The sequence below is a fragment of the Haliaeetus albicilla genome, chromosome 12, assembly GCF_947461875.1.
Source record: "Haliaeetus albicilla chromosome 12, bHalAlb1.1, whole genome shotgun sequence".
Lineage (NCBI taxonomy): Eukaryota > Metazoa > Chordata > Aves > Accipitriformes > Accipitridae > Haliaeetus > Haliaeetus albicilla.
In genome coordinates, this window is record NC_091494.1 from 19,352,531 (window position 1) to 19,372,890 (window position 20,360).

Consider the following 20,360-nt stretch of genomic DNA (forward strand, 5'->3'; position numbering starts at 1 on the left):
TTAGTACCAGAGGTTTGTATGAGTCAGCAGCTGTTAACCGTTCCCAGCAAGGTAGGGACCAGTGCAGAAACAGGGTCTTCCTGCTCCGCAAACCCTCACATGAAACTGCAGCCTTCTTTTAACAGGTACATCGCTGCAGGGACAGCTCTAAGACCAGAGGTAACTCCGCTAATTTACATTCCGAGGGGTCCCTTATGTGCCAGAGCGATGGTGAAATGATTATGCCCACACTGAGCAGTTCTTCCACCAGCAACCCTTAGAAGTTGCACAACTCACACCTGAAACTGCAACTTGTGTGCTTTTCAGTTTGGTAATGCTGCACCTGAGTCCTTCCATTTTCTCCAGATGGTTCCAGCAGCTTAAACACAGAGATACATGTGCAACCAACCGTAAAGACCAGGGAGGCTGGTCTTTCTGCTTGCAGGCCCAGCTTTCTCCCACCTGCAGGAGAAAATTCACCCATATTCAGGAAAAGTAGAAACCGATAAGGGAACAGCCTTGAAATTAGAACTAAATAACAAAGACCATCCCTTTTCAGTAAAAATGGTTAGATGCTTGTGACTGCCAAACCAAAGAACGGGTTTCCTGCTCGACTTCTTTTTTCTTGGCAGAGAAGACTCATTAGAAGAAATGCAGCAAGCTGTACAGCCAGATATTCAGTGTAAGATGACAAAACAGCATTGATGACAGCCCATCTGTGACAGCTCTTCACTAGTGGAGACGCAAGCTCACATGGTGCTGCTTGAAAGGGGGTCTTATTTAAATAATACAATGCCCAGCACAAACTTCCGTAAAACTCCTGTACCTAAGGTAAAACTCCATTCCACTGATGGTTGGAAATGTTTTTAACACAGTGAAGAGCTTTCATGCCAAGGTTATAGGACTTGGGTAGAACCTGTTTATTCCAAAACCAAAACAAAACCATCTTGAAAGCATGTTTCAAATACACAGTGTGCATCTTGGGAAGACAGATTTACTCAAGTGTTTTGTAGTGCTGTGAACGTGCTGGTATTAATTAAAATGTTCATCTGCTAAGCTCAAGCTGATGACACCAAATATAAAGCTTCACTAGTTACCCAGATTGAGAAGCAGATCAACCACCATGATAACACACAGCCAATGCCAAAGCAAACAAAGATGACATGCAATTCTTAAGCATGAGGGAAAGGTGGATGTCCAGTCTAAATGCAAGCTTATGGATCAGGACCATATACTCTTTCAATATTCTTAACTCTAGAGAAATCTGCACAAGCCAGGCCAAAGGAGGTGTATTAGATTGCTTTGAGAATGATAGGTGTGCCTGATGCTGATCTGCCTCACTGTCAGGACTGCCACGGCATTGCAAGGCAAGTTTTCTCTCAGCACCGTTATGTTTCCCACTGTATAATCGAGGGCCAGAGAGTTGTTGCTTCATAACAGGTGGTAGTAAAGGGAGTATGTGAATTCCAAAGGCAGTCACTTTTCTTGTACCTTTTTGTCCTTTCAATCTCTCAGATACCAGAAAATACAAACCTAACTGGTTTTCCCCCCACTGTGAAATCTACAGTGTGTGCTCTCTGCTTGCCCAAGAAGTATCCCTGTCAGATGAAAGGCACATAGGGGAGACAAAAGGACACTTTTCGGAAAAGGAAGAGAGAAACCAGAAATAGGGAAGAGCAAGGACTCAAACTGAGAAGAGAAGGATTAGAGAATAGGGAAGTAGCAGCAAACTGAGAAACACCCATGAAAGAGAAGATGCTGCTGCTCTTCCATGGTCTGTGCTGTACAAGAGGAAGTTTAGCAAATGCTCTGAGGAAATACAGGATCTTTGACCCATAAAATGGCAGACCATTATGGAAACTGCTAGAAAGAGTTTACTCCCTTCTTTACTATAAAAAAGTGCTTCATAGATTGTGCTTAAGCCATTTTTGCAAGCACAAAATACTTCATTTATTATTGGGTCTTGCAGATTACTTTCCATAGCTATCTGACAGAGAAAGCTCCTTCTGCTGCATAGTGTTTATATGCTAAATGTAGTGCTTTATCTACTAATTGCCAGCCATAGCTTTTAAAGAGCATTCCAAATTTTAAAGGATGTAGCCAGCTTTGATTAAAAATTTAATGTTTTAAATAAAGCCATGCAATCTCATTTATTTCACAAACGCTTCAAAGCAGCAGCAAGTCACCAAGTGAAATTTAAACTGCAGATCAGTACCATCTGGAGAGGAATTAGCTCTGCTTTAGTGTACTGTTAAGTTTGGTGATAAGCAGCACTGGCTGAAGTTCCCACAGCACTACATAAACCACTCAACCTTTGAGTTACATAGATGACTGGGGTGGCTGAATGGTTGAGGCACAGAATCTGATCCGACAAGACAGGCAGCCTTAATTAAAAGAAACTTACTAAGCACCCTCACAAGACAATAAAAGAACAATTCCTCCTACCCCCAAATGTGGATCACTTACAAACCTGTAGATCTGCTAAGGAGGGTGGTTGTGGCAGTGTTCAACACTGAAGTCTATGGTTTTCAAGCCTCAAGAAGTAAGGACATCTCACTAGAGAAAATTTCTCAAGAACCATTCTCTCACCTAACTTCAAGGAAGTCTGTGCAGTCCTCTCTGTCTATCAGACAGTGGATCACAAACCCGATGGCTGTATTTCCTAGAACCAGAAATCACATGCATGGATCCACAGCCTAGTCACTGGCCACATCTGTTTTACTTGTAGGTCTGCCCCCAACTTAAGAACATTGTCACAAATGACCCCAACTCCTGTACAAGTGACACCCTGCACAGGAAGCACAGGAACTCCCTGGGCAGAATGTATCATGGCACAAGGTAGAAAGCTTCTGGAAACTGTAGTCTCTCTGATAGTTATAGGTGAAAGGGTTAAAAAAAAATCAGAAGTTAGCTGGCATTAGGATATACAGGGTCTCTGTGAATAAATACACTGTAAGTAAAGGAACCACCAATGGAAGGTACCCATGAAAATAAAGCAAGAGAAATCCAAATTACATATGCCAGTGACAGCCACAGGGGCTCTGATTTTTTTAAATTTTATTTAATCAAAGTTAAGACGTGGATAAACATAAATACAGCACAGGTACTTCAGATCATTCTTCATATTTGTGTACAGACAGACTGATGGATGTAATCCCAATGAAACCTGCAGTCAATGAAGTGCATACAGCCTTCCCCCCACACACACAAAACCAAAACCCAATTAAAAAAAACAAACAAACAAAAAAACACACAGACAATCTCAGCACACACTCTCATTACAAATGATTCATACATAAATAGGTAGAGGGTGCAAACAAGCTAATATGCGAACATGTATAACCTCTCGTTAATGGGAAAAAAAAACAGAAGCAGCCATAATGATTAAAATACATTCAGTTACTGATAACTAGTTGTGCCATACAAGGCATTATCAAAAAAAAAAAAAGGAAATTGTACTGCAGAGAAAAGCTATATACAACAAGAAAATAAACTGCAAAGTTAACGCATGCATGTTTTATCCTGGAAAAGCACAGCCCTCCAATATTTTCTCCACGTTTGTTATAAAAGCCCTCTGCACTCAACTAAAATTAAAATGATCTTAAAGGATAATACTTGTAAAGTTTACTTAAGTCTTCAGCCACAGAAAACTGCAATGAAAATAAATGTTCAGAGTCATTTTCAAAACAAAAAACAAAAACAAAAAATCTATTCATCTGATGACATGCATGATTAAAAGGTCTAGGCAAGATACACTGCTCTACGTTCCTGATGACTAAGGAAAAAAGCTCAAGTCAATTTAATCTGCAGATGGTCAGAGGATTTTTGTATTCCAGCAGAAGCAGCAGTTCAGATCTTCTGGATCTTTTCCCCAACAACTACAGGATTCTCTTTTCTGATTTTCTCAGCAGCATCAGCTTTGTAATTGTAAGAGCAACTGTGTACATCTGAATAACGGTGCATACCACAGTAAACGTTTCCACACCGACATTCAAACCCTGTGGACAGAAATATTAGCTTAGACATTTCAACATTCTTCATTATACCGGTTTGTTTTAAATCCTGAATGTGTTCACTCACTAGCAATAAATCTCAGTCACCAGTGTCAATCAGCCAAAGAGCCTCTGCTGCAGAAAGCATAAGAATCACAAACAATATATTTTTAAGCAATTACAGTAAGATTTGACTTGATCATTCCTTCCTATCCCATAACACTAGCACAAAACAGCTCTTTGTTTTTGAATCTTCACCCCACAGAGCTCAAGTTTTCTTAGGCCCTTTCACTGAACCACTTGCAAAGTTCGTTAGCGAACAGCAGCAAACTACCATCCAATTCCTCTGCTAAGCAGACTTCCAAAGGGAAGTATTTGGAATTAGGAACTTCACTTAAAGACAAGAAGTTGAAAAACAAAGTGATACATGAATGACTAAATCTAGTAAGAGACAGCTGAAAGTACCTTTGGCCAAGTTTTATTTCAAATCAACAGCATCAAAATGACTATGCCCCATTTTCCCCTTAGGAGACCCTTTCAAAGGTCCAAAGCCTAAGAAGAGCGAAATCAGTGTTTCTTACCAGTAAGTCCAACCTTCTTCCTGCACATGAAACAACGATTCTTCTTCTGTTTTGGTTTATCAAGTGACTTGTCTTGTTCTTCAGGTGTAGGCTCTGCATTCTCTGACACTGAAGCTAACATTAAAAAAGTTAATAAGAACAATGGAAAAAAATGTCTGTGTCTCTCCCCTTCCTCTAAATCATACTATAATCTAAAGCCCATGTTGTAAATTTACAAGTTCTGGTGTTAGCCATTTTGCTGCAGCTTCCATGTCTGAAGTGCAATGGACTTTCAGTAGTGATACTGGAACTCACGTCAAAATAATTTAAGGGGAGAATTCACTGAATGCTCATACAAAGTACACATTACAAAAATACCATAAAGAAACAGAATAATTAAAAATTAGGTTTAAGAGTAAGATTCAGTGCTGTCAGATTTGGGAAGAGAATCCAACACCCAAGTGTTTCCCTGCTAGTGTTACTAGACCAGTTCCTTTTAAATTGGCTTGTACAAAGCATTGTATTTATTACGATCAGTTGAGTAAAACACTCCCTTTCAAATACTGAATCAACATTATCTTTGCTGAAGGCTGCAATACTGAGGCCACACAAAATGCAGTGTTTCAGAACAATCTCTACCTCTGTTGACACTGCTGTTCTTGCACACCTGGAAAAAGCCTACACAGAGGCTAGTCGCTACCTGGGGTGAGATACCATTAGCTCAAGATAAACAGACTTACAGGGAGGAAGTACAGTACCCTGAAACCAAGAAGGAAGCAGGTAAACCAGGTAAACACCTCATTTTAAAGACAGTTTTGCTAAGACCACTTTCAACCTACTTTAATATTCTCTCGCATCTGAAAGAGACAGGTTACAGGTTGTGTGAGAGAATATAAAGAAGTAACGGTAGTATTCGCCTGACCCAGGTAAAAATAGAAATGGGCTCATTTTCCCCAAGTATTTGCACATTCCTTACATTATAAAACAGAAATAGAAACCAAAAAAACCCAACTTCATTTCGAGAAGGGCTAAGAGCCAACCTCTGCCTACCAGCCATTGCTAGATCACAGCAGGACAAGCCTCCAATGAGTAAGGTACACAGAAGCTAGGAGTATTTGCAGCAAAGAGGCAAAGAACAAAAGCAAACTCCAGCTGGGAAGAGTGGTAATGGAAGCAAAGCTAGAACCAGTGCTGTAAAGAAGGGAATACAACAGCAAGCCCAGACATTTGTCAGGGAAAAAGCTGCAGGCATCTCTGTGCAGCTGGACTTTTGTTAAGCAGAGACTGTCAGATGCAATTCTATCCTAGTTCTACACCAGCCGACTGCTATTCTGCATGACAATTCTGGTGGGGCTTTTTCCTGTACTGCTATTCTGATGGGGGGGGTGGGGGGGTTGGTTTGTTTGGGTTTTTTTTTTTTAAAGGAAAGGGCTCTTTCCACTTTTGCAATGTATCAAAACATTGTAGTCTGTATCAAGCAATATCAATGGGTACAAAAATACATGACCACCAGCAAAGATTTTGCCCAAGCAGACAATATATTCCAAAGGTTATTCTAGCAGAGATAGACTGTTAGAAATGGTTTATTAAATACTTCAAAATTCACTATGTTACAAGCAGAGCTTTTGTTTGTCCAGAAATTTGTAAGAATTGATAGTTTGCAAGAAAAGGTTCAATGGCTTTAAATGGCTGTTAAAGGGCACATTTCTGAGTGGACAGATAATAACCAAAGGTTTGCAAGATAAGAATCAAAAGCAGTAAGGATTAAAAGATGTGAGATAATTATCAGAAGTGGTAAGACTTACTCAAATGAACTCTTGCAGTGTTATACAGAACAGACATTGCAGTTTATTAATTCATTACGAAAGCTTCATGCCATGACTTAGCGTTTAACAGCTAACATGCTCAAGTTTGCATTTCCTGTTGTAGCAAAATCCAGTTACCTCAATATAAGTTTTACTAAAAGCCTCTGTCACTATTAGCCAAATTTAGGAAAAACTGGCGCTGCTCCCTGCATAACAAGGCTCTCTAATACATACATACTTACATTTTCTTTGTGGGTATGGCTCTCACATTCAAAAGCTTTAAAAATATCTAAGGGCTGCTGCTCACTGTAGAACTGAGTGGGAAGATTCTTCTACTGTTGCCACAAGTCACTTTGTATCTACTGTAGTGACCATAAATTTTAGATCTCAATTTTTTTTTGCATGGAAGCCAGACATTTGACTCAAAATCCTCTATGATAATCATGAATATCCCAACCACTAAGCTACCTTTAGATGACAAAGTGCCAGTGTTTAGTGCTCCATCTACAAGCTAGCTGTGATGAATGCAACAGAAAAAAGCCAGGTAATATGCAATACCACCCAGTTTGAAGCTTGCAGGAAACATGTTGCAGCCACTCCCAGCTGCTGTACTTTGTCTGGATTCTAGGATGCTGCTGTCTGCTTTGCTGGAACCTATTCCCTCCCTTCCCCCAGTCCCAGCTCTGCCTTTAGCTGGAACACAGAAGCATTGGGACCACCAGTACAAGCAGCCAACTAACCAAAAAGGAATAAAGCATGAACACACACTCATTTTTCTGGAGCTGACAAGTTGGGCTGGCCGCTATAAGTTCCCTGTTTTATAGACCTTGTTCTTAGGTGATCAAAACAGGCAAAGCCTGGATTTCCTCCTAAGACAGAAGCTTTTGCTACTGCTTAGCTTGTGCCAAACCTGCTTGAACTTCAGCGTACTCCAACTGACCATGAAAACAGCACCCTCAAGATAAAGCACACTCCAGTCCTTGCATCCCTGCAGGCACAACACACAACTCCGTGTATTTGCTGCAAGACTCCTGACACCTCATCTGTTCTCTCCTCTCTCCCTACTCTGGATGTTTTGTCACCCCTGCATTACTAGGTAGAGCTTCTCAAAAGAAAAAAAAAAAAAGTTCATCATTCCCTCAGGAAGAGTATAAACAGCTACATTTACCTCTTAAGTGCATCTGACCAGACCTAGGAAGAATGCCTGCTCCTCTAGAGGAATGAAATGTGAAGTTAATCCTAAACAGAAGATCCCTACTTCCTAACATTTTAACACTAAGCTGAAGTAATCAGCCTAAAATACACTGTTTCAATGTTAGGAAGAGGCAAATTAAATAAGAGCACACTTACCTACAGAATTTAGTTTTAAATCTCCCTCCTGAATGTTTCCTCTCTCCCTGGAGCACTCGTCCAGTAAATCAGGATATCCTACATTTTCCACACTTGTATCATAATCATACTCCACCTCTGAGTCCCTAGTACTGTCACAAAAGTCTCAGGTATCCATCAGTTACTTTCCAGTACTATCTACTGAGCTAGCCCTGATAATGTCCACTGAAGTTGACACCATTAGTTCAACAGCATTCACCTTAGCTCCAGGTTATCTCCACATAAAATTCTGCAGCAACTTAACTGTTTTAATATCAAGTTTTTTTAAACTTAGTCAGCAATGACTGAATTATTAAACTGGTTTACTTCACTAAAAACCTAGATGAGGATAAAACCAGGTGACTTCATTCAGAAGAACAGCCATATACCTTTTAGCTAGTTATTGAAATATCTGTATTTTGATTTTTCAAAATAGTAACCACATCATATTACACAACTGGCTGCATTTTGCAATGCTAATGCTAATGTATGGACCTCTCCAATTCACAGCAAGTTAGAAAATCAGAGTGACTGTTTTGGCTTTCAGAAGTTTTCAGCCTCTTTGAGGCTGAAAGGGCACCTGTTAACACAAATTACACTTTTAGCCCTATGTTTTTGAGTTGTAAGAGCTCCATAAACTATATGGTGGAGTGCTCCTGCATTCCATGACAAGTTTCATTTACCTTTAAAAACCTCCCTGAAACATGAAGCATGAATCCTAACCTGGATGGTTTTAAACTCATTAATCCTAGAGAAGTAAAGCCCCTCTTTACCTGCTTGCAGGCAGCCCTGTTAATTCCCTGCCTAACAAATAAGGAATCCTGACTGGCTAATCCTAACAAGGCTGTAATGTTGAGTAAAAGGTACAACAGCCCATGAGGCAATCTAAAATGAGTTGGAGAGACGCTCAGAATAGAAGAAAGCTGCTAGAAAAGCTGAATTGTAACTTAATGAGTTTCATTTTAGGTCATCTTTAATGGTATATTCATGATATTTAAGAACATTAAAGTAAAAAAAATAATAATTCTATTAGCCCCTACCTAGCATCTGGGCTTTTTGCAGTGTTCCACACCTACAAGCATTATCACACAATCACTAAATTTAAAGTCTAGATTAACATATTCTATAGTTTTCCTCTATTTCTTTTGCAATGCATAAATCCAATGAAGACAAACAAATCTGAACTGCTCTTTGGGATTTTTATCCCTTTGTAGTTTTAGCTTGTCTGCAAACAGCAAGGACTGTATGCACACAGCTCAAGTCCCATTTATCTGTCTGCTTTAAAAAAATAATAATAGTAATCTAAGAAAGCTTAACGATTCACCCAATCTTTCACTCATTGCTATTGTAGCCTAGTAAATTTTGTTACATGGCAAGTTAAGGGGACCTCAACTAAATACAGTAGACTAATTTATACAAGTAGCATAGAACAATTTGTTCCAGAACAGACATTCCAACGAAGCAAGATTTTTATCAGAATAAATACTGAACAAATGATCAAAGCAGACAATTTCTTTTTTCTTCCCCTACATCAACAGAAATAGCATTATAAGCTCTTAAGTCTGGGACCAACTACCACATTTCTGTGACTTTTTTTTTTTTTAAATGCTACAAAGCCAGACAATACTAAGTAACTTTGATTCACACATTTCTATTACATTCTTGACAGCAGCCTAAAATTCAAATTCTGAATGATGGGGGGGGGTGGGGAGAAACTTCAGGATGCACAGTCGTGACAACAATTCAATGAAATCCACTTAGCATCCGTATAGGCTACTTGCTTTCCAAACTTACACTTTCAAAGCAAAATACTTTAAAACTGTAAACACTACATCTCCTATGATTTTCAGTTAAGGGATAGCACAGAAGCAACTCTTCAGGAAACAAGGCTGACCCTGCCACAGTGAGTTATAAATAGGGATTGTAATTTAGAACTGCAATTACATGGTGGTGGTGTTCTTAGTTTAGAAATCACTATGGTACAAAGAAAAGGACACAGACAAGTATTCTAGATACCTGATATAGGTTGATCCTTGAAATACATAATGTAAAATGTAAATATGCTCCTGAAATCAAAGCTTCTAGCTGAGAAACCTATATCTTATCTTCTCATAGGGAGAATTTGCTTTAGAGGTAGAGAATTAGAATAAGCATAAATTTTTCCAAATGGGTGAGAAGAGAGACATTCCTCTGAAAACTTGCTGGGAAAAGTATTTTCACAGGCCCAAGTCACCTCACAGTACAAGCATGAAAGATTATTTTGAAATAAAGCACTCCCCCTACCTCCCAGTGAAAAGATGGTAGAAAAAGACTGCAGATGCAAACCTAGAGTTTCAACTTACAGCTAAGCCAAGCAAGTAAGATATATATGTAAACAGAGACTAATTCAGGCACTGGATGGAAGACAAAGAATTACAAGACTAACAGGAAGAAGGGGGAAAAAAAAACCCCACAACAGGGTAGTAGGGAGATTAGCTTACAGAAGTTGCCTTTATATTCTCCAATATATGCCACATCCACATCAGCATAAACCAACAGTGCAATATTCATGTGCCTGAGTGAGGTGTTCTACTTCTGAGGTTCCCAGAAAGGGATGTACCTGCATGATAGCTGGGTTACAGCTGGCATGCAGCACATCCCAGGTTCCCCATACTGCAGAATGCAGATGAAAGTAGAGCCTTATCTATATTACTCAGAGGTATATCAACTAAAAATCTAGCTTGCAAACCTACCTCCACTGTGCAAATATATAGAACTTAAGAAGCATAAGCCTCTTCAGCACTTGCTCTTCTCTCAAGCTGGGTAAGGCCAGACATCATTGATCAGTATTAAGAGCATGCCTTATGTTCATTGTCAAAACTGAGGCAACAAGAGCTCTCTGCTCCAGAAAAAAAACTAAATCACAGGTATTAGAATATATGTCTAGAATACACCTTTTTAAGAGCAAACATGTTTCTAATAATTGACATCTCAAAGGCTAGTACAAAATGGCACTAGCATTAAAACCTTTTCTCTGAGTTTTACAGCTACTGTTTGTGTGACCAAGAAGGTGGCCTTACTCAGCACAGTAGCTGAATAATGACTCTTCTATTCCACCCTACAAAAAGGAAGAGTTCAGGTTTAGAAAAGTATTTGAAAAGCAGAACTTTGATACCAGAGATACAATGAAAGAAGAACTTATATTTAGCATCTTTCAGTGGAATTACATGTTGTATCTGTGGAAAACCCAAACTCCTATGTTTAGACTAGCCTACAGAAACATAACTCTACCCACTAAAACCTTAGCTGTGTCAGCAGAAGTAAAAGGCAGAACACTTACTGACTTACCTTTAAATACCTTTTATAATGTCTATGGATTACAAGTCTGAGCAAATTTTGTACACTATCTGGCATTTTTACATTTTCCTAAAAAACACTATTAAAAAGCCTCTTTTCTTTTAAGCTCTACAAGCCTGCACACAAAAAGAAAAAAAAAAATCAAAGAGAAAAAACCCAACTTTACATTGTATCAGCAATAGGGATTTTAAGCCAATATAGTTAAAATTGCCCAATCACTCAGACATTTTCCTTCAAGCAACCAGAGTTTGTGGTTTGGTAGTTTTGTATTTGATAAAGTGAATTTCAGTGGGTCAAAAATATTACACCACTACAGTTCATAGGTGAAAGGTTCTTTTATAGGTGTTTCATGTTTATACATGATACTAACACTGTTCTTATAATAGCTATGTCATAACAACCTTTACCACAAATATGCTTATAAACTGTGATATTGCTGCAAGTAACTACTCTGAGAAGTAACAGATACTCAGAACTCTACTTACATGTAATAGCTGTGGCGTAAAGACAGAACAGTAGACCAATTTGTGCACTTCCAACCTCAATTAACACACTATTTATGGCAGATACTGAAATTGCCAGTTAAAAAGTTTTCAGTTTAAAGACTTGCCTTTTAACTAACTATGAACGTTTATCCTTATTTTGCCTTCTGACATCACAGAATATTTGGGTTTGAGAATAAGCCATCTCTTGAACAGAAGTATATTAAGAACAGTCAAGTTTTAAAAACATTATTCATAAGTTCTCTCTTCGAAAACTAGGCACCAACCTTGCAAATCTTCTGTCTCAGGTACTGTTTTGTCCACAGCCGTACTATCCGGTTGGGATGATGCTACAGATTCTGTTAAAAGTGACTGACTTGACACAGGGCTGTGGGGCAAAAGAAAAAAAAAAAGTTATGATGTTCATGAGGCATGTCCACATTCTATAGAGCATTCCTGAAAGAAATACATTAGACTACATCTTGATGAAAGAGCATGCCAAAACTCTTCACTCTGAAGTTGTTTCTTAACCACTTAAAAACGCCGCAGTGTCTAAGAATACCAGACAATCTGAATTGATGAAAAAGTTAAACATTTTTGCATTCATATTGAAAGCAATAAACCAGTCCAACTATAAAAAGGGAAAAAATATTTTGAAGTAGTTTGGCATACCATCCTTTCACACAGAAGCAACAATGCAACATTCAACATGCAAGGATTTTTTTAACAGAAGTCAGCAAGATAATTGTAGAGCAGCTACTTTTGGTGTTCTAGGGATACGAACAAGGAAATTGCAGCATGTCAATGTTTCCAGAAATAAGGCATCTGCAGCTGTACACAGAACCCCTTAGATTTTGGCACTGTAAAGTAGTTCTGGCCAAACTTCCCAACCCTGTCAGCCCTACTGCTGAAATCACAGCATGGCTGAAAACTAATACCTTGGACAGTTATGGGAGAGAGATTCAATACTAGCAGTCACTCACAGCCAAACGGCTCATCCAGCAGCTCTACTGTGGAACAAGACACAGCTGAAGTCCCAAGTGAGAGAGAGCACTACCCCATTCGCCCAATTTTTTTCTCCCTTTCCACTTAGGGATTCACTCAGTTCAAGAAATTGGATTATCCAGTAGCCCATGACCCAGAAAAGCCCTACCAGGAGTCCATGACACCACCAGGGCATTGGAGTTGCAATTTTAGTTGCCAAGAATTGCACTTAGGTCTTGAACTGCAGGGCTGGTCACGTACAAAAGGGCATTGTCAATTTACTAGACATTTCCTCAGAGTATCATAACTCTGAGGTATTACCAGAGACTGAAGTTGAATCCCTGGTTTTATTTTGGAAAAAGAACAAGTGACACTGACTTTTTTGAAGTGCAAGTCTAAGAGCAACCATCCACTCATTTCTCCTGTAACCAGTAATCAAACTAGTGATCAAAGAGATACTTCTTTCTCTTTCATGGTATTATAAAGGTTGTGTGAGAAAACAAACCCAAGGCACTGTAACTGGTTCACCTCTATACACCGACCTGGATGATTTTTATTTTTTTAAACACATACCAGAAGAGTTGTATAAGGGTAAGAGATCTATTTTCTACCTCAATTAGAAATCCCAGAATGGAAAGACCAAATATAGCACCAAGCATGACACCTAGCTCTCAGTTCATATGCAGGATCCAAGCATGAGATAACACCTCCTATAAAAAGCTAAGGAGCAGAAAACACAGTCTGAACAAAATCAGCCAACAATAACTGATGAAATTACCCTCAGCCTGTGTTTTACTACATTCTGATTTTTAAAGGAAAGTTGGAATGAGCATTACCGCAAGTTAGCTTCCACAGCGTAACACGTAACATTTTTCACTCAAAATATTTCCAAAGCATGTAAGTCACTGTTGGTTGTGTCATTCTAAACTGAAATGCAGCCACTAAACATAAACAAATATTTAGCTTTTACAAATGGAGAGCACTTAGTGAGTCTGAGTGATTTACAAGAGGACATTATGTCTCCTTGAATAATCCAGTTGGAAATTACTTGTTTAATATGAAATCAGTTCAGTAGCACAACTCATACTAAGATTCAGATATATCCTTCCCCTGTTGTAGTATGCTCCACTTTTTGTGGAGCAACTAGTTTGTTCACACATTATCATACATTTATTTATGACAGCTCTAGTAAACAGCTTTCTGCCATTTTACAAAATCCTCAAGTTTCTAAGACTGAAAGAGCTCTCCTTTGGTAAATGTACAACCAACCGCACGTTGTGGAGTCAGAAGACTAGCCAGACAAGTCTCTGTAGAACAGCATGAAGCTGGCAAAGCTCCTATTGAGGCTAAATTCTAAAGATGAATTTGCATTTGAATGCAAGATGCAGCTAACAGATCAGCTACTATTTACTGATAGATCCCATGCTTTAAAGTTAGCAGTTAAATCTTACACATTTTCGTAATCCAGGTCCTAGCATTTAATTATGCAGTATCAATACGCTTCATTTAATCATCTTGATACAAATTTTTACATAAAACCACAGAACAACAGACAGAAACAGCTTACCTTGGCTGCATAGATGGAGTCGATGTAGAATCTAAAGTTGACTGAGTTTCCTGGGCGCTGCCTTCTGTGCACTGAACCGGTAAGGACTCAGTTATACTACTGACAGAAGTTGCTGGAAGGAAGACACTAATGTAAAATGCGTTACACTACTTCCTGGGATTACAAAAGTTACACAATGCAATTATTCTTTGACCCCCATGACACCTGCCAGGAAACTAACTGAATCTCAGCATATATCATAATGAAACATAAATTTATGAAGAGTAATTACGTTTGGCCATATTTTAATCACGTTCCAGCCCCAGGCCCCCAGAAGTTGCATGACACAAAATTCTGAAGCTGAAGCTTTAAAATAGTTACTATTTTCTGCTAATTAAAGCATCTATAAACAGCTTGCTCAGCATAAACAGCAGTATTCTGACATGGTAAGCTTAGGTTTTGTTTAAAAAAAACCAAGATGGATCTGTGAGAAACAGTAGCATAGCATCCTAATGCCAACTTAGGATCCATTTTGAAGTTGTAGAACCTACGTCCCCAGATTTCAACAGAAGCTATTGCTTCAATTTTAAAAGTCAAGTTTTAACATTAAAGTCAAGGATAGAATTCTTCAAGAGTGCACCATGAGATTCCTTGCTGTCAGTATTCAGCCAAGCCAGAAGAGACATTTTAGAAGCTCCAGGGAAGCACTCCCTAAACCTCCTTCCCCCAGCAGAACATGCTGAAGTTGAAAACATCGGGGTGAACAGAGCAGGAAAAGGGTTCTTCTTTCTGAAGGCACTACCACTAATTTAAAGGGGGAAAAGCCCTCTAGCTTTTTCTAGAGAGTGAACATAGGAAGACAGCACTTATTTCAATGGGAAATCTGCTTTGTAGGAAAGACCATAGCACATGGGGCACTGGGCCAAAAAGAACAAAACGTATCTCTATCTGAAGTTAGGAGAAACTGTTCTTAAAAAGTGTCTGCAGGTTAATCCTTCAGCATCAGGCTGCAGAAATTAAATACCTGTATTTTAAATGCTTTTCACAAACATTCCCCAAGCTAAACGTTATCTCTACCGTCAGTAATTTCAGGAAAAATATGTTGGTATAGTATTTTTTCCTGCATTTTTATATCATCAAATTGGAAACACTCAGATTAATACAAAAAGCATCAGCAAGAGTCTACTTCTAAGCAGATTAATCACAGCACGATTAAATTATAAGCATTTCATCCAAGCTCATTCCATAAGGTAAGATACTTGAATAAAACAGTTTATACTAATGCTCCTATATTTCTAGTATTTGGACACGATCAGGAAGCAAGTTGCTGTCTACTGTGTCATTTTCAGTTGTTCAAACAGACATATGTTAGCATACTTACCAGGAGGGCTAATTCTACCATTACTGTTCTGCCTTTGAAGATGTTCTTTGTAGCACACTGAACACATGCCATTTGTACGAGGATTCCCATAAAATCCGCAACCAGTGGAACAAAGCATAGGCACTTGGCTACGGTTAGTTTCTTGAGCCATTTTCCCTTCTTCTATAAACCTGGAATTGATACATATAGCCCAGTATTTAGAGTTCTGAGAAAACCCTTCTTTAACAGTTGACATCTGAAAACCTGGAGTTTCCTATAACTCAGCGACACGCAGCAAAAAGATCTTCTAGAAAAGATGCTTTGCAGGTAAGTCAACACCCATTCCTAAAAAGTCTGCCCAATAATACAAATACAGTCATATGTATGCTTTGCATGACCCATACATACAGACCCTTTCAGCCCCACCATTTTATGGTCAATATATAGTCCACAAAGAAAGTAATTTTAGAAAATATTGCAAGTATTACTGCTTCTAGAAGTAAGTTAAGGGGAGGTAGGTGAGGGGGACACCTACTCTTCTTGAAACTTGAACACCCAGTACTGTGAATGAGAACTATAAACTGAAAGACAAGCATGGTAACACATGCTTACTTACTGCATAATAATTATAATTAACAATAGTCACATGAATTGGCAAGTTACTGTTTAGTCACTCCATCATTAGTGAAGGATGACAGAACTACTTACCACAAAACCCGTATTATGATTTTTCACATGCAAAAAGAAAATCACCCTTTCAGTCAAAAATACTAGACTAGGTACAGATACCTTCCATATATAAATTTTGTGAGAAAATATACTAAAAAATGAGAAGTAAAGGGATAATATCAAGGCAACTCACATAACATCCTTAGATTTAGTTTTCATAAACACTGTACAATTTGTGGTTTTTGTCTCTGGCTTGTAAAGATCTGTAAACCTTCTTAATACAAGAAAATTACAACAAGTGACCATTTTCGACAGTGTTCTGAGCCTCCTAACTATTCTCAAATGGTCTAACTTGTAAATCAGTTATTGACATCTGTCACTCAGTGAGATAAAATTAATTTTCCATTTTTTTGCCCCCTCCCCCACCATTATATTCTTACCCTTTTTTGTATCATTTTTGAAAGAAAACCCACCCTTCTCAATAAGAAACTAAGTATCTCAAGGTATCAATTATTTCATTCAAGATCAACTTAGGTCTACCATTTCATACTTCCTGATTAAAAATTAGGCCGAAGCATGGATAATTTTAATTCTTGCGAGTCAAACCAATGATAAGCAATATTACTGAAAAAAAAAAAAAGAAAAAAGAAAAAAAGATCAATCTTTCAAGTAACATCAACATATATTTCAAAAGCAAAGAAAAGAAAATCCAGAGAGGAATTTAATACTTCACCAATTGCCAAGTCATAAAACTAGATTAAACGACAGTAAGTAGTACACCGGGGTAAAAAGATTTCCTTTTACATAAGATGTATTTGAAGCCAAATACAAACAAGTTTCCCATTATTTTGTTTTTAGACAAATATCTTCATCTCCTCTCACACCCACATCCATTGCATTTTGTTTTTATTTCCCCAAACCATACGAAATTGATACCTCAAAAGCAAACCTCTAGGTTGCAAAGCTAACAGCAACACAGAAACGACAGTCAAGTCTTCTGTTCACAGCAGTAAGGTACTCTAAGGATGAGAAAGTATTCAAGATATAAGACAAAGATGATGTACAGGCAGGAAGACAAAAAAATGTCTCTGATAATATCTTACTCAGCTTCAACCTGCAATTAAGCTTATTTCAGCTGTTTGACTGCACTCCCCCACCCCAATATAGAAGCATTTGCTTTCGACATACAAAGCCCCCATTGACCTCAAACGACAGCTAAATTTGATTTTACTGAAGTACTGTACTTGTAGCTGAAAGAGCACTTTCATTCCTTCCTTTCTCCAGACAGCCCTTTAGAACAAAACTGCAAGTAGTGCATGTGGGAATTGAATTCTTATGCTGGGCCCAACAATCAGCGAAGCCGTTTCAGGAGAGTGTAAATGAACACGATTCTTCTGTGCTTTGGTAACTCAAACCAATTTAACGATGAATCCTTACGCAAGTCACTCTTAGTACAGAATGTTTAAGATTGAAAGACCAATTAAAAAAACACTTTGGACAGAATATTTCAAGGGCTAATAGAGCTTCAATGTCACAATACAAATATCAATCCTTTCCATTTCAGACAGCAGCACATGAGAAGAACCCTACCACACTAACTTTCAAAATCTACCATGATTGCCTTTCCGTTCAATAGTCAGCTTCAAGCAGCACACGGGAACTCAGTAACAGCACCAGTTACAGCTAATTTTCTTATTCCCCAACACAACTGTTGCTGAAGACACCAGGTGCTAATGCAATCACAGCATAACAATTTCTAACATGGACATTAAAAGAAAAAAAAAAAAAGAGTCTGCTCCAATTCAATAAACAAATTGTGAAAGGTGCACAAAGATGCCCAGAAGAAAAACAAGAAAAGCTGGACTGAGTTCCAGCTAAGCCAGTTCCCAAGTTCATTAATCAGTGGATCCTGCCACCAGCCAAAGCACAAGCCACTGGCATGAGGCTCCAGAACACTTAAATCTCCAAGGGGAAGTGCCAGGGATTCTTCTGAAGAGTTTTAATAAAAGCCACAGGAAGCAGAAGATCCTTCATTGGTTGCTAATATTTGGGGAATAAAATGGAGAAGAGATAGGATCAAACTGATGCAATGTTATGAAGTCAATTAAGAAAGAAGTTGAACTAATACAATAGCTCATTGCATTCAGAAGGGGGCAAGCACATACAATTGCCCACACCAGTGCTCAGCTGGACCCTCATCCACCTCATTAGTCCCCTGAGCCACCAAAAAAAACCACCAGGAAAAAAAAGGGCCATCACCACCATAGAAAGTTTTCTGACAGTTCAGTGAGCTCAATCAGTTCACACACACACAAAAAAAAAAAAACAAACCACAAAAACAAAAAGAAAAAAGCAGAACACACAGGGGAAAAACTCTGGAACTGATGCGAGGGATGACATGTGACCAGGAGGGATAACACACATTTTAGCCGCCTGTAAGCTGCTTAGATGGTTGAACTGATCTATTTGAACCCTAAAGCCACAGAATGCCAAAGCAGTATAATAAGCTCTTGCTCCCCAGCTTCTCACTCCTTCTCCCATGCTGCTCCCCTCCTCTCAGTGCTCACATGCACTGAAACGAATCAAGGAAGTGATCAAACTTAGAAAACCAACCACTCCATCTTTTGCCAATTAGTTTTAACATAGACTGGTTTCTGAGCTTGTGTTTGTCACGTGCTGTTTGGACATGAGAGGGTCGAGCTGAAGATGTGTGGAACCACTTGTTTCAGCAGCAGAGCAAGCCTGAAGCATTTAGGAGAACCACGAGCCAAAAACAGGCATTGAAAATATAAAGGAACAGAGATCCAAGTGTTGGTGGTTCCTGCCACTGCAATTCAGACATGCCTTTCCTGTACACATCCACTGCTGCACGAGGGCAAAGGCCAAGATGACACAGCACTGTGCCTCAGGGACTGTTCTTCCTCACCGCTCAGGCAGAAGTCAAACGGCTGCAAGCAGAGCAGCCGGACTCTGTCCCCATCTCAGCAAACATGAACAGCAAGGGATCGCTGAAGAGATGTTTTGGGGAGAGGGAAGACCTCCCCTCACTCCAGTTCTCGGCTCAGCTTCAGATGACTTTTGTTCCAAAACTGTCCATAATTCCTCATGCAGGAAGATCCATAGTATTGCCAAGTCCAACAATCACATAAGCCAGTAATGGTGGGCTGTCACTGAACTTGCAGCCTCGAAGGGCTGTGAAAGGGATAAGCCTGCTCCCACAGCCCTGGCCCCTGCTGTGCACCCCTGCCCCTTCCTTGAGCCAGATCAGTTCATTCATCTGATGGAAAACAGGAACATTTGCTCTGGTGGACTGGAGAGCTTGCTGATCTGACAGAAGATCAACTCTAGAGAACTGACAGACAGTGCAAAGGAAGTGACAAGGCTAAAAATAGGACAACCCTTTTTAGGGGCAGCTAGCCCTTGCTGAGCATCAAGCCTCCTGTAAAATATATCCCAAGTGCATACCGTATCCATAATTTCAAAACTGGTCTCCTAGCTTGGCTTCAGTACAAACTTGAAGCAACTTCATAGCCAAAGTGACAGCAAGGTCTTGAGATCAACATGGCTACATGTATGTCCCACTCGGTTTGAGGTGTCACAAAACAAACGTGGTGCTTGTAAAGCTGCTGGAAATAACCTGTGGGCTCTGCCTGATCCCCCCAAGCTGTGCTTGCACAACATTCATAGGGTCGTCCTGTTACTGTGAATACAGAATTGATTCATCTTAAAGAAAAAAAGCAACCAAACTCTTTACAATATTTCAAGCATGTTCCCCACTTTGCTTTACAGTATAGTTGTATAACCAGTTGTATGAGCACTAATGAGAAGGAAGCATACTAGAAGGAAGGGCAAGAGCCTTAAACAACCCCCCTCAACGCAACCCCAGAACATCTACTTCATTGAAGATTATGTAAAAAAGGGCCTCATTTTGTATTAGTTAAAAATTGCTAAGCTTAAGCCAAAATTACCTCTGATAATTTCCTTCGCAAAAATATTTATTGCACTAGAAGCATAGTAGCACACAGCTCTGCAGGCTAAGATCTTCTTTTCCTACAAATTTGGTGCTTAACGTCCACCCATTCCCGTTACTCATGTCATACATGGACAACTTCATGCATCTACGGCCTGCTTACTTCTGCTGCTACAGGTCCTACCCTTCCCCCTTCACCAATGCACATCCTCAGAGAGTAAATAATTTTCTGTACCAAGCGAAAACCACAATAAATCATATAAAGGACATTCCCGATTATAAAACGTATAGAGCTGAAGCTGTAGAAAC

At 39.2% G+C, this 20,360-nt stretch overlaps 1 protein-coding gene across 6 annotated transcripts in view; it reads right to left on the reverse strand.

Annotated features, from left to right (window-relative positions):
- Positions 1–3,019: 3,019 nt before the first annotated feature.
- Positions 3,020–20,360, reverse strand: part of ZFAND6 (zinc finger AN1-type containing 6) — a 38,954-nt gene continuing 21,613 nt past the window's right edge. For 5 of the 6 annotated variants that reach the window (XM_069798426.1, XM_069798430.1, XM_069798429.1 and 2 more), the window contains 5 exons: positions 15,434–15,603; positions 14,074–14,185; positions 11,810–11,910; positions 4,553–4,666; positions 3,020–3,977 (listed from right to left, as the gene is read on the reverse strand). In XM_069798426.1, coding sequence (XP_069654527.1) covers positions 3,829–3,977; positions 4,553–4,666; positions 11,810–11,910; positions 14,074–14,185; positions 15,434–15,584 — 627 coding nt within the window. In that variant the 5' untranslated portion in view covers positions 15,585–15,603 and the 3' untranslated portion in view covers positions 3,020–3,828. Of the gene's footprint in view, positions 3,978–4,552; positions 4,667–11,809; positions 11,911–14,073; positions 14,186–15,433; positions 15,604–17,017; positions 17,038–20,360 lie in introns of those variants that run through there. The other variant, XM_069798428.1, reaches the window with a different exon arrangement.